This window comes from Aquarana catesbeiana, linkage group LG04 (genome assembly GCF_042186555.1).
Source record: "Aquarana catesbeiana isolate 2022-GZ linkage group LG04, ASM4218655v1, whole genome shotgun sequence".
Lineage (NCBI taxonomy): Eukaryota > Metazoa > Chordata > Amphibia > Anura > Ranidae > Aquarana > Aquarana catesbeiana.
In genome coordinates, this window is record NC_133327.1 from 180346509 (window position 1) to 180364381 (window position 17873).

The 17873-nt window shown below is 41.0% G+C and overlaps 1 protein-coding gene across 1 annotated transcript in view; it reads left to right on the plus strand.

Annotated features, from left to right (window-relative positions):
• XRN1 (5'-3' exoribonuclease 1) overlaps nt 1–17873 on the plus strand; it is a gene marked incomplete in the record, with an annotated part of 157849 nt that overhangs the window by 36237 nt on the left and 103739 nt on the right. Inside the window, 5 exon segments of the mRNA XM_073625962.1 lie at nt 11725–11785; nt 13087–13189; nt 14561–14650; nt 17198–17354; nt 17436–17555. Of these exon segments, the coding sequence (XP_073482063.1) occupies nt 11725–11785; nt 13087–13189; nt 14561–14650; nt 17198–17354; nt 17436–17555 (531 nt within the window).

Sequence of the window (17873 nt, forward strand, 5' to 3'; positions counted from 1 at the left end):
TTGTGTGTTTAGGCTTCACTTGGCTTTATAAGAAAACAATGTTCTTTTAAAACAGGAAAAATAGATAAGTGGTACTCCTAATACAAAGAACAGTTGTGGTATCGGGTGACCCTAAAAGGATCATTTACTAAAACTTGGAGAGTGTAAAATCTGGTGCAACTCTGCATAGAACCCAATCAGCTTCCCCCTTTTTTTTTTTTTTTTATGTCAAAGCTTAATTGAAAAAGCTGATTTTAGAAGCCGATTGGCTAGCTACCATGCACAGCTGCACCAGATTTTTCACTCTCTAGTTTTAGTAAATAAACCCCTAAAGCCTGGTTCACACTGGGACAACATGGGATCCTACTTATGAGAGCACAAGTTGAATGACATGTGAAATTCAATGTTTCCCTATGAGAACTGTCTTAACTGATCCTACACAAGTCTGTCTGACTTTAGAAAAGGTTCCTGCACTATTTTGGTCCGACTTTGATACGACTTCAATGCCATAGAGCAGTGATGGTGAACGTTGGCACCCCAGATGTTTTGGAACTACATTTACCTTGATACTCATGCACTCTGCAGTATAGTTGAGCATCATGGGAACTGTAGTTCCAAAACATCTGGGGTGCCAAGGTTTGCCATGACTGCCATAGCGTGTAAAAAGGCACATTAAGTCGGATCAAAATCGGACTGAAGTTGCAGGTCAAAGTCAGATGGGAAGGCAAACAGCTTTCCTGTCGGAGCAGTGTGAACCTGGGCTAAAGCCTAGTACACCCAAAGAATGTTTTTTTTTTTGTTCAACGCAGTAGGGCTGAACGAAAAAAAACAGACAGCTCCTGAGGAGCCGCTATACTAACCATGCGACGTTGGCACAGCGATCTCTCTCGCTGTGCTATTGTGTTCTGCTAGGGAAACACGTTGCCTGCCATTGTAGTGCCTAATACCTGCTCTCCCTTCAGAATGCTTCTACTGATTGCAAAGTACCCCCTGCACTTTTTTTCCAATCAAATTCTGAGCACACATGCAATAATAATGGTGACTAATTGAGAGCTGCTTGCACTGTATTGTAGGATGAAAGAATGAAATGGGAGTGTGTCAGTATTATTTGCTGATTAAAATTTCTAGGTCACTTCTGTTTTGAGTCACACCTCCCCCCCCCCCCCCTCCTTAATTTTTACTAAAAGTGATAGCTGAAGTACAGTGTTGAGTTGATGACATGTTCATATTACATATATATGACTTATACTGGAGGAGGTGAAGGGAACAAAAAGCCTAAGGACATATCCATTAAGGCATAAATCTGGCAAATCTGAAAAAGTCTAAACTGTTGCATCTTAAAAAAATCTGTAAATCTGTTTGGTTACTGTTCTAATCCTAACATCCCTGCCAGATAGCATAGCTGTTTACTGATCTCATTTTCTCTATTATATTTAAAGTAAATGCGTAAAGTATACGTGAGTACTTTACGCATTTCGTTTTATATGCCAATTATGTAACCATACAGCCTTCCATATTGTCTTTTTTTTTTTATGTTAGTTTGCTAAGGAGGTGGGCATTTATGACATATAAATAAATAACGGAGGGGAAGACATTTTGTTGCATACATGGCATCTGATGTCAGATTTTGGAGTATTTTCAGTTCCTGGCAGACCTGTGAATCAGTTTCCCTGGAGGCTAGCAGCAGTAACCCCACAATCTTACCTCCACCGTAAATACTCACCCTACTCACGTTTATGCTTCATCTCAGCGATATGGAGGAAATCATTCCTCTGGGTGCTGTTCCTGGACTCTTGCAGCACTCATAATCTGTGTACTGCACCCAGCCACAAGTAACTGTTCTTTTTGCACAGTCAATCAAAACAGCAGGGCCAGGGGGTCGTGGCAGCTGCTTTGACTATGGGAGCTACAGGCACACAATGCTGTATATCCAAAGAGGATTTGCTTTCATGCTTGGGGGGGGGGTGGGGTGGGTAGAATGTACTAAACAGAGACAGGCTAGATTTAGCTTAAACAAAATGGCATAGTACACTTGTATGTGACAAAATGTTTTGGGGTATCATATACTCTAATACATTTTGGTCAAGGTGGTGTTGACAAGTTGTGACATGACGCTACTTGTATATCAAGACATCGCTTGTATGTCAAAATGTATTAAAAAATTTTGCTTTTCTTGCAAAATGCTCTCAAACCAAGTTACTCTCAAACCAAGGTTTTACTGTAGTTGAATCCAGTATACCCCCTCCTTTACTCATCATAATTTTTTTTTTTTTTGGGACCCAGCAATAGACTCCAAGAAAAAATTTTCTATGGTAGGTCAAAACATCTTATTTTTATTCTCACCTATTGATGGACACAAAAATTTGTAAATCGCTGGAGTGTTGAAAAGCACTCCAATTGAAGGGTGGCCAGAAATCACTAACAGATCTAGTGATAAGGAAGTATCTGAAAGACAAATGCCTAAATCGGAGCCATGCGAGGAGAAAACCCAGCTAATCAGGGAAACCATCACTAACTGCTAATGTGACGATCGGTTGAGATTTGCTTGTGTGGGCTCACGTATGCAGCCAGTTTAAAGTGGACAGGGATTACCCTAGAACAGGGGTATTCAAACTTTATAAACAAAATGCCAGTTTACTGTTCTTCAGACTGTAGGTGTGCCAGACTGTGGCCGTTGGGAATAGGAATTGTCCTGGGTCAATGGGAGAAAACCGTGCATCTTTGGTATCGGTGTAAGGAATAGTGCCTCATCATTAATATCAGTGGGAGGTATAGTGCCCAATCATCAGTGTCAGCAAGAGTAATATTGCTGCCAGTGTGAGGAATAGAGCCCCATCATTGGTATTGGTGGGAGGAATAGTGCCCTGTCATTGGTGTCAGTGGCAGAAATAGTGCCCCATCATTGGTATCAGTGGGGGGAATAGTGCCCCATTGTTGGTCAGTGAGAGGGCTAGCTCGCCATGGTTGGTGTCATTGAGAGGAATAGTGACCCATCATTGGTGTCAATGGGAAAAATAGTGCCCCGCTGTTTGATGTCAGTAGCAGGAATTATGCCCAACAACAATGGGTGTCCGTGGGAGGGAAAGTAGTCCAAGGGCCGGATAAAGGTGAACCAGAGGGTGAAAAGGGCTGCATATTGCCCCTGGGCGGCAGTTTGCAGACCACTGCCCTAGAAAAAGTCCTTTGAGATGGCTGGACTTGAATAAGGCCACACTGATGAAGTCTGCGCCAAACGTGTCAGTGGTAGCACCAGTGTAATGGAATTATGATGTTGGGGCTTGCTTGTATCTCAGCCAGCAACTGTTATATCAGCTTGTCTGTGTAGTGTGCTTATGGGTACAGATTCTTGGGAAGGTGGTAAGCTGCAAAAATCTGTCTTGATGGAAATTTTACTAACAGCCTAGCAGATCAGGACTTTGTCATTATTAGCAGTTGCTAGCATGGTTTGAGATTGAGTATCCCTAGTGCTAATTATAGTCTGGCTTCAATTTACAGCTATTGGATGACAGATGGCTGTGGTTATGCAGTTCTGAATCAGATCACTCCGCATGATCGATGTACAAGCTTGCCATTAGAGACTGCGATTTTTATGAAGTGGATAGTATCTAGTAACAAACCAGGCACGAGTGTACTGTAGTTAATAGGTTCAATAGCACTTTTATTTGCAAGACACTGCGATTTAAGGCTCCATTCACACTTGTCTGAACAGTAACACAAGCAAAATTATGAGCATTTCTGTGGCGCACAAAAACGTGCACCTTTTTTTTTCAGGCACAGATTGGGTCTTAAAGTGGTGGTAAAGGTAGAAGGTTTTGAAGGTTTTTTAAACCTAAAAGCATTATATGCATCCCCCCCCCCCCCCCAGTCCCTCTTTATACTCACCTAAGCCTGATTTCGTTCCAGTGTTGTGCCTGAGAGCAGCGGCTCTCTTCCTTCTCAAAGGACAGAGAGGCAATAGCGGGAGCCATTGGCTCCTGCTTCTGTCAATCAAATCCTGTGATTAGGGAGCGGGGGGCAGTGCTGAGCCACACTGTTTGTCAGTGGATACAAGCAGCGCAGCTCCAGATCGAGCCCACAGGTGTGCCTGCTTCCTATGGAGAAACACCAAAAAGAGGATCCAGGAGCGCTGGCAGGGTACCTGAGAAGAGGAGGATCAGGGCTGCTCTGTGCAAAACCACTGCACATAGCAGGTAAGTATATATAATATAATATTTTTTTTAAATAATTTTTTTAGGCTTACAATTAGGTTTGATTATTTTTATTTTTTAGTTTATTTTTTTATTTTTTTGGCGCCCCAACACACTGTGCTAAAGTGCATGAGAAAATCCATGCCAAAATGCATGATAAAGTAAACAAAAAACATGGTTCTTGCATTTATAGTGTGCGATTGTCACTCGTATGGCAGCTGTTTGAAATGAATAGGCCACCGTAAACATGCCGCACTTGAATACACAAAAAACAGGCACACATATGTAGGTGTAAACAGAGCCTTAAATAAATGTATAGCTCTAAGCTAATAGGGTAGTTGAGAATCTGCACCTGCTGGGTTTTTTTTGCTGCCAAATTAAATATTTACTGGAATGCTACATTTTGTACAACAGGCTCCAATTTACAAGGATACAGTGCTTTAGTAATTGTCATAGCGGATAGCAGTACACTCAGATGAAAGCAGATTCTGTGTGTCTTATTCCTTTTTGAACAGAGCACCTATTTAATTGTTACATTTGTGTCAATTGACTGCAAACTTCAAGGACACAGCAATGGCAGTTTATCATGGAGAGAACTGCACTCTCTCTACTTTCTTTAATTGCTGGAAAGCACCTGAGTCCACAAAACTGTGTGATAGCACATCTGTGACTGAGTTCAATGGATTATACAGCTGCTATAGCTGTGCTATAAGACCTTGATTTTATCTTATCCTGTTGCCTTCTCACCCATAGTACAGGAGCTATACAGGGCTGGTTTGTACAGACTATTCCTGGCTGAAATACCTGCAGTAGGGATTTTTGGAGTTTAATGTGCATTGTCCTTCCTTTTTTTTTTTTTTTTTTTTTTTTAACTTTTTATTGAAAAAGGTACAGTATAAGACACTGACTTTGATCAAAGCGCTCAATATGAGCATAGAAAACAATGAGGTACATTTACAGTGCAAAGGTTTTTCGTAATTACAATTATGCAGCATTCCCCTTCAAACCAATCCTAATACATATGTTTAATAACAAAGAATCACAGAATTTTATATAACTGTTACTTAATACCCTTAGCGATATTGTCAAGCGTTGGTTGCAGTAAGAGCGGAAGAACACCAAGCATCCCACAACTTGTTATACTTAGCTGGGCAACCAATATAAGTTTTTCACGAGGTAATACCTGATTTACTAACCAAAGCCACTTGCGTATGGATGGATGGAGGGGTGGGCTGCATCCACTTAAGTGCTACAGCTTTACGAGCAAAAAATAGTGTTTCCATTAACATGGTCCTAGTATGTCTCGGCGACAGTTCCTCATCCAGAACCCCTAGCAAACACACCAGTGGGGTAAATGGATTAGGAACTGACAAAACTGCAGTCAATACCTGCATCACCCGCTGCCAATACCTTGCTATGACTGGACAAAGCCACATAACATTTACGAAGTCCGCTCGCGGACAGGTACACCTAGTGCATTCAGACCATGCATTGCTGCAATTAAACTGGGGTTAAATATGATTGATGTAACATATAAAGGATGGATCAATTTATTGTTGACATCCAGGGATACAGATAAATGGGATGAGCATACTTCCTCCCAGTCCTCGTCAGATAAATCAGGGATAAGTTGTTGCCATTTAGTTCGCCCAACCAGCGGAGACCCGCTAGTCTTAGCAGACAACAAATGGAGGTATAAAGTTGATATAAGTCCCCTAGGACCTTGAGAGCTGAGCAGCCCTATCAGTGGGTAATCAGAAAAGTCAGTTTCATGGGTACCAAATTGAGTTTGTATCACATGTCTAAGTTGAAGATGCCTATAAAAGGTGATTTGGGGCAGATTATACTTCCTCTGCAATCCATCAAAAGAAGCCAATGCATTTCCATCATAGATATCTTCCAGAGTAACCACTCCCATACGTTCCCAAAAATAATAGTCTGTAAATTGCTTTAAATGAGGGAAAATCGGGTTATTCCAGAGCAGAAGAGTCACAATATTGCCTTTAAAAATCTGTGATTCTCTTAGCTTACCTCCATACCATACAGGCTAAAGTCAATATTGGTATATGTCTCTCACCCAGCGCGGTCAAAGTTGCCTCCAGTGCCACCGGCAGGTGCTTCATTTTTAGTACATGGGCAAGATATGACTCAACCACCACTGGCATAGCTGGTATCAAACAGTCAGTCAAGTGGCGCAGCTGCCCTGTCAAATAATAGTAATATAGATTCGGCAATGTCATTCCGGCTTCAACCTTCGGACGCTGTAGAATAGAAAATTTGAGTTTCCGCCTATTATTGGCCCAAATAAAGGAAAAAAGGAATTATTTAGGCACCAAGATAGGAATATGAGATGTCACATATAAACACTTGGACAAAAGAATCATCTTTACAAGATTAATTCTGCCTGCCACAGACAAGGGACGTTTGGTTTTAATCATTTGGAGTAAAGGGTCTACATTTGCCTTAAAAGCACCTGAGAGAGATAATGTAATAATGATCCCCAAGTATTTAAACGAGGACACCACTTTGAGAGGGCATAGAGTATCTCTACAGGAAAGGGCCTGTGATGAAAAGGGCATCAGTGCTGACTTCTGCCGATTTTTAATTTTAAGGCTGGAATAAGTGCCAAATGTATCAATTATTTGCATTGTTGTTCCTAGTGAGGCAGAGGTATCTCGCATATATAGAATAAGGCTGCCTGCGTATAATCCTATGGTGTCCACTCTTTCGCCCATAGTGATACCCTTTAAGATAGGAGACTGCTGAAATCTCAGTGCCAGGGTCTGTTTGCAGTGGAGACAGAGGGCACCACTGCCTGGTACCTCTATGGAGCTGTATAGATGGAGATAATAGACCATTAACTAAGAGATTCGATGTAGGATCTTTATAGAGAATAGAGACCAATTTTTGGAACTTGGTGCCAAAGCCAAAAGAGCGGTCATAAGGAAGGGCCATTCTATCGGATCGAAGGCTTTTGTGGTATCCAACAAAGCCAGCGCACGAGACTGACTCGGGCAGAAAGTTTTTGAGCTGAACTATCATTTGCATCCTACTAATGTTGATCGAGGTGGACTTTCCTGGCATAAAGCCAGTTTGGTCTGCATGAATTATACTAAGAATTACTGCGTTAAGGTGCCTGGCCAAGATCTTCGCTAGTATTTTGTGGTCTATATTTAATAAAGAAATTGGTTGTTAAGATGCACACTCAGCTGGGTCCTTATCCGGTTTAGGTATAAAGAACACCGTGGCAAAGTACATGGATGGTGGCAGTCCCCCCTCCCGAAACGCTGTAGAATAAACTTGTGTTAGGACAGAGTATCCAGGTATCTACAATATATCTCCGAGGGTAGACCATCACATTGTCCTTTTTTTAATTCTAATAGTATGGGTTTGTTTAATGAGATCACAAAATTTTGTATAATATTATTAATGGAATTAATAAGTTTTTTTTTAATAAATTGTACATATAGGCTCAAAATTTCAAGTACCGAGCTACTAGCCAGGCCTTAAGGGTTACTCGCCACCAGTTGCCCCACCCAACCTCTACCCTGCCCCGGCCCTGAACACGCCCTCCTAAATTATCTCATGAAATTGCACTTAAATGTTTTATGCAGAATTAAGTTACAAAAATAAATATGAACAACAACTTTATCATTGCAACGTGACCTGTGCCCATCATTGCAGCCTCGCCTGTGCCCGTCGTTGCAGCCTCGCCTGTGCCCGTCGTTGCAGCCTCGCCTGTGCCCGTCGTTGCAGCCTCGCCTGTGCCCGTCGTTGCAGCGTGACCTGTGCAGCGGAAGAGAGAGGACGGCCGGATCATCACAGAGTGGGAATGGCCTGCCGCAATAGCTTAAATTAGAATTGCTTTCTGCTCGCGGTCACCCACAGCCCCGCCTCCTGACCCGGCGCCTGTGGCAGACAGAACGCCGGTCCAATGCTGGGATGTTTTCTGTCTGTTATAGGCGCCGGCTCAGGAGGCGGGGCTGTGTGTGACCGCGAGCAGACGGCAATTCTAATGTCAGCAATTTCAGTGGGCAATCCCCACTCTGTGATCCAGCCAGTTTGCCTTTTCTTCGCTTCTCTCTCCCCAAGGGAGCGATCACTCGGAGAACAGCTCCCATTCAACCCATTCACAATGCGAGTGGAAAATTTGAGGGCTGCGTTAGGGGATACAGCAATAGTGTTTAGGAACATTGGGCTATACTGCTGACCTTAGGAGATTGGATACTGACAAAAAACGGCTGCAAGGACAGACCGGTATTAATCCTTCCCCCGCATACGCACACACATACCTAAACACACACACACACACTCTCTCCCAACATGGCTAATTTTTTTGCTAGTATCCTAGGAGAATGGATGTCTTTGTGCTGTGAGAGAAGCAACTCATTTTTTCTTCTTTATGCTGTGAAAGAAGCAACTAATTTTTTCATCTATCAAGACTTTATTTCCTTTGGTAAGTTTTCTTCAGTTGCTGCAGAGCTCGGGGCTCATTTTGTAGCTTTCTGGATCGGCTGATTCTTAGCACAGCCTGGATTCCACACTCTGAATTCAATGAAAGTAAGATGCCGTGCTGGCCTGTATTGTGCCTTTGTGCATTTTACGCTGTGCTCAGCATGTCAAGACCTTTCCAATGCATTCCCTATTGTATCCGGACCTATGTGCTGATTAGCCTAATCCAAAAAAAGGTCTTTGCTCTTTTTAAGCGTTTGTCCAGGAATACTCTATGAAGGAGGGATTCCAAAGGTTGTCTGTAGACCCAGCCATTTCGTATCTTAACAAGGCTCTTAGGAGTTGATTTACTAACATTGGACAGTGCAAAATCTGGTGAAGCTCTGCGTAGAAACCAATCCGCTTTCTGCTTTTTTTGGTCAAAGATTAACTGAACAAGCTGACGTTAGAAGCTGATTGGCTGCCTTGTACAGCTGCACCAGATGTTGCACTCCATGTTTTAGCCATGTTCTCCCTCACACGTCCTCTACTACAGCCTGATGTTGTGACTATGTCCATCTGCCCTACTTTAACTGTCTGTTCCAAGGTTATTTTGGTTTATGAACCTGGATGTATCCTGATGGATCCTGCTGTTCTCCAGCAGCTGAAGCTCACACCTGTGGCTCTACTTTTGTGTGGATGGGCTATTGAATATTGTTTGCAAATATCCAGAATGGGCCTTTATTTGGTACAAATGTGAAGGACCCTTTGGCTCAAATGTTGGTCTGGGGAGCATCAGTGCAAGAAATGCCCTTTGACGGGGCACCACCAGTTTGTCAAACCTTGTACAGTCCCACTAAGGAAGTCACCTGGGTGGTAGGAATACCCTAATTGCCCCAGAAAAAGAAGGCTACCTCTGGGAAACCATCTGCTCTTGAGGCTGAAAAGGAGTTTTTTCTTTTCTCTCAGATGGGAGCAGTTTGCATTTTAAGCAAACTGCTATCAGGCTTCAAACAAGCTAAAAGAAGTGCCAAAGCTTAGTAGCAGCTTAAAGCGGCAGTCAACACTTTGATTAGGATCAGTGTTCAGCATTTACCAGCTGGAGCTGAATGGTACTTTAAAAGCTTCAGCAAAGCTTGCTGAAAGCTCTGCAAATGCTTTGTCAAAAGTTGCTGTGTTATACAAGCTGAAGCCTGCGTGAAACAGGCCTAAGAAAAGATACTATTTTATTCCTGAGGTTCTGTATACCATTTCATTTGTGTACAAATATTTAAAGGGGCTGTTAAGGTTTGTGTTTTTTGTTTTTTTTTTGTTTTTTTTTAAATAACACCTGTTATACCAAGTTATGAGGATGTAGAGAGAAAACATTGGAGCTCTTCAAGAGAAAGGATGAGAAGAAGATTCTAGAAGTCGCCAACAAGATCATTGATCTGCTGACAGGAGAGGTTCCTATAGGTGTCTGGATGTCACGGTCTATTTCTCCATGGAGGAGTGGAAGCATTTAGAAGGATGCAAGGATCTCTACAAGGAGATCATGTTGGAAAATCAGCCGCGCCTCACATCACCGGATGGATCCAGTAATAGGAACCCACCAGAGAGATGTCCTGTCCTCTGTATTCCACATAGGAAGGTCATACCATCCCTCACCATCATTAGGTTGAAGAATGGAAAGACTTCAAAGCTGACATTAAAGAGGAAGAATAAACATTGTTGAGTGGAGATCCGCAGTCTATGGAGGAGAGCTGTCCTCTGTATTCCCAGAATTCCACACAGGAAGATCACACCATCCCTCACCATCATCAGCATAAAGAACAGATGTACAGTATGTGACAGTTAAGTTTAAAGAAGAAGAGGTGATGGGTTATCAGAAGTCTATGGAGAAACTTGGGATGATGGTGACAACTAAAGAGGAGGAACCTTCTCTAGATATCAGCACAGATAGATCCAGTAATGGGAACCCGCCAGAGAGATGTTCCCGTCCTCTGTATTCCCGGTATTCCACACAGGAAGGTCACACCATACCTCACCATCATCAGGGTGAAGAACAGATTAATATAAAAGCTGAAGTTAAAGAGGAAGAAGTAGAGGGGGGTGATCAGCAGTCCAGGAAGAAGGTTGGGATGATTATGAAAAGTAAACAGGAAGAAATGTTTCTACTTATCGACACAAATGTGTACTACAGTCTTGCTCCTGAGGAGTGGCCAAAAGCCACGAAACGTGTCGAGCTATTGACTCTTGTATTTTATATCAATCATTGTTTGACAAGATTGTCCATGACATTTTGCTTATGTAATATATGTTTATTTTTTATGTAATTTTTTACATCATACTCTATTTCCTTCATTCATATTGACAGAAATCGGTAAATTCCACAGGTTGCATAGGTACTAACTGCATATGTGTATGTGCATATATGATGTTTTATTGGATTGTGAATTATGTAATGCTATTACTATTATAAAAAAATTTCCAATTTTACATTACGAATTAATAAACTACATTTTTTTCACTAATTCGTTCTATTTGCTACTGTGTGCTTCATGTAAAGTCCCACGTCTTGCTTTTCCCCCCAGTATTGATAGGGATGGAATCATTGAACTGCCAGGCCACTGCCTCATTTAAAGTCCCAAAAAAACCCTTCCCTTAGTAATAGACGTTATACTTACCTCCTCTGTGCAAGGGTTTTGCACAGAGTGGCCCCGATTCTCCTCCTCTGGGGTCCCCCAGCAGCGCTCCTGGCTCCTCCCTGCATCCAGTGCCCCCTCGGAGACCCGCATTCCAAAGGGGACACTCGTGCAGGCGCGCCTCCTGGTCATGCTGCTGCATACATTGACACAGACAGCAGGTCTCTGCCTCACCCCCCCCCCCTGGCTCCCGTGTCACTGGATTTGATTGACAGCAGTGGGAACCAATGGCTGCTGCTGCTATCACTCTATCCAATGATGGGGGGAGCTTTGGGGGGCTTCTGCACTACCAAAGGTTTTTCACCTGAATGCATTAGGTGAAAGACCTTGAGGGTTTACAACCCCTTTAATGAGAAGTTAGCTGAGATGTTAGTGAAAAGGGCATTAAATGTATTTTTTAGAAAACATGTATATTTATAAGAATATGTTTTTTGTCTTCCAAGGTTGTCGATGACTCTCTCTGCTTAATTGCATTAGAAAACGATGGAGAAGATGATTCTAAATGTATGTAATCCTGCCGCTACTTGTTTTGTTAAAACTTGTGTCCGGTATGCTGCATGGTTGAACTATGAGGGCCTCATGCACACCAGACGTTAAAATAACGTTATAAAAATGCCAGTAGCTTTGCAGTGAGTTTTTCAACATTTTTGCAATCACTTTTTTTAGCGTTAATCAGCGTTCTTTTAGCGTTTTTCCGCGTTAGCGTTTTAGTGTTTTATTTTTTATTAATTAATTTTTTTTATCAATGGATCAAAAATATTTAAAAACCGCTGGTGAGCAACATTTTTGAGCGTTTATCAACGTTTATCAGTGTTAGAGCGTTTTTACAGCTGAAAAACGTCTCTCAGGACCCACTAGTTATGTTTTTTTTTACTGCTCAAAAATGCCACTGCCCAAAACTGCTAACAGCCTATGTGTGCATGGACACATAGGATAACATGATGGAGAGTTTAATGTCTGTAGAAAAAAAACCTCTACAGCCAAAAACAGCTGCTGTAAAAATGTCAAAAAGCGTCCAGTGTGCATGAGGCCTAAAGTTGATGTAAACCCAATTTGTGAAAATTGAGCTGGGCGCATATGTCTGTAGTTTTTTTCTTGTCTCTCTCTCTCCAAAGCACTATGTCCCATAGCTGTCTCTTACTCCTGTAGCTCCGTAGCTCTGTTATCAGCCTGATAACTTCTCACACGTTCTCTGAGACGGAAGATAGAAGTGTGTGTTGGGGAGGTTGCTCTAATAGATTAGCAGTCAACTTGCCGTCTAAGAGCAGAGCTGTGCATATTTATTTCTTCATTTGCCAATGTGTAGTGGGGGTGTGTGCCTTTCCTCCAATCAGCTGTCTTGGCTGTATGCCAATAATCCACTATCAGTGCTAACCAGGAAGAGAAAAACTTTAACATGAAGAGCTCTTTCGAAAGGATATATACAGATGAAGACTGCAGATATACATGTAAAACGTATGTAGGGAGATTTGTTTAATCTCTGTGTATCATCTGAGGCTGTTCACTTCACTGGTTATATGTGAGGGTTTACATCCACTTTAATTATGTTTGTTGCTGTGGTTCAGCCAATCAGATTTGTTATATGAGTAATGTATTAATTCTGACTGCTAGGTGGTATTATTACATTGTTCCTGTTGAATACTGCCTTGCAACCAAATGGCACTTATGGTTTTATTTTTAGAGTTTTTTAAAACTGGAGCCTACAAATTCAAATGCTATTAAAAAGTGATCTTTGGGCATGCTTCCCTAATTCTTTACCAGTTTGTGTACACTTTTTTTTTTTTTTTTTTTTGCTGATATGTTAGGTTTAGATGAGGATGCAGAAGATGAAGATATATTTGAGACTGAGTTTCGACAGTACAAAAGAACTTATTACATGACAAAAATGGGAGTGGAGGTTGTGTCAGAGTGAGTATATGAAACGTTGTTTTAAAACTCTTAAATAGTACATATCAGTCTCACCCAGAACACTTGTCCCCTCAAATAACCTTTATGAGCTTTGTTATCTTTGCGCTACAGTTTTTATCACCACCCAAACTAGGTTCATACAGATGACAAGTAGATGCAATATTATGCCTAGTGTAAAATCAAACACTGTTGAAGACCCGTTCCCCTAGCTTATTATTTTTTTTTTTTTTTTTTTTTTTTACAATACCCCCTAAACATTTAATTTTCACTGCAGTCTTCTAGCAGATCTGGTAACATTAGGATCCTTCCTCTTTCTCAACTGTGGCGGGAGTCCACTTTCCTTCTGGACTGAACAGTGCTCAGGTAATGACATGTGAGCACCACTTCATCCTGGAGTACTGTAAGCCCAGACTGTATGATGATCTACCCCAAGGGAGTGTTTCAGTGACAAGCAGGGCTGGCAAGAAATGGGTAGAAATATGCTGTCATTCAACCTGAAAAAGGACCAGCAGTGTTGGATGGTGGATAAAACTGGGGTTGGCCTTGGAGTGTAAAGGGGAATATGTAAAGTTTGGCATTTTTTCGATACTTTAAAAAAAAAAAGTAGAAGAAAAAATAATAAAGAATAAATCATAAACTTGAATGTGTCCTCACTGCAGTGACTTCCACCCTTATCAAACTGCTCAGTATGAAATTGCATTAAGATAAGGGGAGCTTAATGTTTTTAGCTTTTGTGTTTTATCCAATCCATTGTGTTATGGGGATCCCTTTGCCATTTATTAAATGTTTATTTGTCAGATAAAAGTGCAATTTCTGCCTCCCCTCCATTCCAGTACTGTAATTAATGGGTGATTAGACTCGCCCATTAGTTTTGGGTGCCAAGCACCATGGTTCCTTCCTTTTTACTTATGCAGTGATGTAGGGGCTAGAGGATGGAACCAGAGAAGTTGGAGCAGATTCTAGGTGCGCTTTCTGGGCTTGCCTTCGTGTATTTACAATGGCTCCCTGCAGTATTGCATTGGACTACCGCTAGTGATGAACTGGCTGGCTATTGATGTTGACTGTCACCTTCCCTGGACAAGTGCTGGTCTTTGTATCCCTTTTTTTTCTCAGTTATCTTTGCAAGTTTTCTGCTGAGCACTGCTGTGCTCTTCCTCCTTCATCACCCTTCTAATCCAACCCTTTCCTCATTATACATAGCATTGTTCAGTTCCTCCAGGTAGTATGCCTGCTCAGTGGTTCCCCTGGGACCCTCTCTGCTGTTGTTTTGTGCTTTTTCATTATTTGAATGCAAGAATTGAAACATATGAACATACAGAGATTCATAAGTCTGAAATGAAATGAAATACTTTTCGTATTACTCTACTTTAGTGAGTTTCTGGCTGAACAAGCTGAATGTTATGTCCAGGCTATACAGTGGATTTTGCACTATTACTACCATGGGGTCCAATCCTGGAGCTGGTGAGTGGAAAGTTTTATTTGGAGTGATGCAGCTTTTGCATTCATGTGTGTGTCTATTAAAGAAGCCCTAGTGTAGTCTCCATGGATATGTAGTATATTGGAATGTAGAGATCTATGGTCTGCTCATCTCCTTGATGGAAGCACACAGACATGAAGAGATTAACTCTCATTGTCTCCGCTCTGCCCTTATATTATGGAAGGACTTATTCACTCTCTCTCAGAATATTCTATACAGAGTATTTCACTTTGAAGTGAAAGGCGATTATGTTTTTGCATATTATGAAAATGCAATGAGCTGGTTCTGCCAGAATGGGTTTAAATAATGAAGTAACGTTCAGTGTTTTCACCTTTTGCATCTCTGAAGTTCTTAGATTTAACTGAAATTAACTTTTTATTTAACAATCTCACATGTAAATTAATGTTAAAAAAACCCTGAGGAAAAATGGCCACTCACATTTCTAACATCTCCTTCTAAAAATGCTAGTTGCCTGGTTGTCATGCTGTTCATGAGTCTTCAGTAATCTGAGTTCCTGACCTTCAACAGGTGTGTAGGTCTGGAGTTCGGACTACTCTCTTACTTTGGTTGCCGCTTGCTTGTTCTGGGTCAGTGAAACCAGAGGGAGCCAGATAACTAGCATTTTTTTAAACCTGTTGGCTGTGAGAACTTCCACAGATCTCTCTGTACAGGATGTTTACTCTGTAATGGTAAGTAGCAGCTGTTGAAAAAACAATTCTATACTATATATTTTGTACAGTGTATAGAAAGTTTCATGTGAAACGAGTGGGAAAAAAAATCATACGTTGCTGTGCTATTATTTTGGTTCCAGTACTTTGGTAAAGGCACAATTATCAGCTCTAAATGTTTTAGCACCAAAAAGAGTCAAGTGCACACCCCGATCCCTAACTTTGGCTCGCTTAGAGTGGGTAAAGGGTTTTTATTTAAAAAGCAACTGCAGTCTGCTCACATAATTTGCAATAAAAACATCTTTGCCATTCTGAAGCTTCCCTCCAACCACTTTCCATATTATTTTATATATACTATGATTCTGTACTTGCCAAATATGCTGCAGAAATCTTCCTCCACTAAGTCTGGCTGCAACCATTTGAACTGTGATCAGCTGAAGCTGCTGCCTGTTCACTTCCTGGATTTACACAGACACACACCTCCAGCTCTGCAGCTCTCATTGGCCCTCTTATGACTCATCCCCCCTCCCTTCCTGACAAACTCTCACAAGAGTGAGGGAGAGCTGTGCATGATGTCATAAGCCTAGTCATTTTGCCAGACAAACAGGAAGTGGGCTGTATAAGGTATTTACTGGCAGAAAAAAAAAATTATTATCCAAAGCTAAAACAACAAGGGCAGAAGATTTCATAGATGGAAAGTTGAAAAAATTTAACTTTGCCAGGCTTCAGCTTCTCATAGTAACTGGATTTAGGTTCGCACACATTGACGTTTAGATGCATTAACTGTTCTACAATGCTGTTTGTAATGTAGCCACAAATGTAAGTTGTCTAGCCAATTTTTATAGTGGTCTAATGCCTTTCCGTCTAGTAGGTGCTTTGGAAGTTCCATAAAATATATGCGAACCCTAAGGGTCCTTTCACACGGGCATTGTCCATTCAGATTCAGTTTAAATCAGTGTTCAGTTCACATCAGTTTTTTCCACCCGCCAGCTGGAGTACACTATATCTTAGCACCACAGACCAAAAACGCTATTTAATTCAGTTTTGGTATTCAAAGCAAACTTCATCCATCCATGTCTGCATGGTTTATTTTGCTGAGAAAAACACTATTGTTTGCCTAGGCCTGGAAATCCGGAAGTAACATAAAAAAAGTTTAAAACAAGTAAACATGATATACTTTTCTATCTACTTACTAATGCTAGCAGCATAAGGGTTACAAATAATCGAGGAGTGCTGTTCCGCTTTAACCATTTTAATTCCAGAGCCATTTTTTCTTCTTCTTTTTTTTTTTTTTGTTTTTTTTGTTAACATGATTAAAATAATAATTTTAGGCCTGAAGATTACTTAAACCCCCCCAAACATTATATATTTTCTGAAAGCAGACACTAGAGAGAATAAAATTTTGGTAGTTCCAGATGATATTAGCGCAACAGTTTGATTCCAGTAAAAAATAAACTAAAGTTAATTTTAGGGCACACAAACGCAATAAATTACCCAATTTTTTGGTAAAATATAAAAGATGAAGTTGATAGATACCCAACATGTCAAGCATTACAATTGTGTGCCTGTGAAACAGCAAAAATACATCAATATCCAATTTTGCATAGGGAATTATTTAAAAGCATCTACAGGTCATAAGTTTAGAGTTACCCTGGAGCTCTGGTGCTAAACTTATTGGTCTCACTGGGGTGCGCAGTGAAATGTAATGTGTAGCGCAATCACCGTTTTTTACATAGGCAGGTATGTGGGGAGGGGCTCAAACTTTTTTTTTTGTTTTTGTTTTTTTTTGCTGCCAGGGTATGCAAACTTTTGAGCACAAATGTATTTGTTTACTATGACTGTGTTATTTTTCCCTCTTTCAAGGTATTACCCCTACCATTATGCACCATACTTATCTGATATTCAAAATATCAGTCACTTGAAACTGAAGTTTGATTTGGCAAAACCTTTCATGCCATTTGAACAGCTACTTGCTGTCTTACCTGCTGCTAGTAAAGATTTGCTGCCTCAGGCCTATCAGGTAACTAACTGCCCACTGTCAACCCTAGACTAGGGTTCAGTTTTTTGGCTTTTTTTTTTTAACAAATGCATTTTTCCACAGAGCCTAATGATTAGTGAAGACTCTCCCATAATAGATTACTATCCCCAAGATTTTAAAACTGACCTCAATGGAAAACAACAGGAGTGGGAAGCGGTGGTATTAATTCCATTTATTGATGAGGTAAGCTTTTCTTAGGCATGCGTTTTTATCTCTATTGTGTGTGGATAGGATAGATATGTGTATGTAGATAGTTCAGAAGTGGCGAAAATGATGTCCGAGAATGCTCCCTATAACAGCCCCACGAACACACACATATATAGATATAGCTTATATAATTGTGACACAGGTCATATTGTAATTAAATGTTATTAAAAATTGCTTTCCATTTCTATCTGCAGTGCTATAATTTTCTGTATTATCCAATGCAATATGGCAACCTGGAGACATTCTGTACGCAGCTGTTGTATAGAACTTCCCCAGAAACGTCATTTCCTGCTT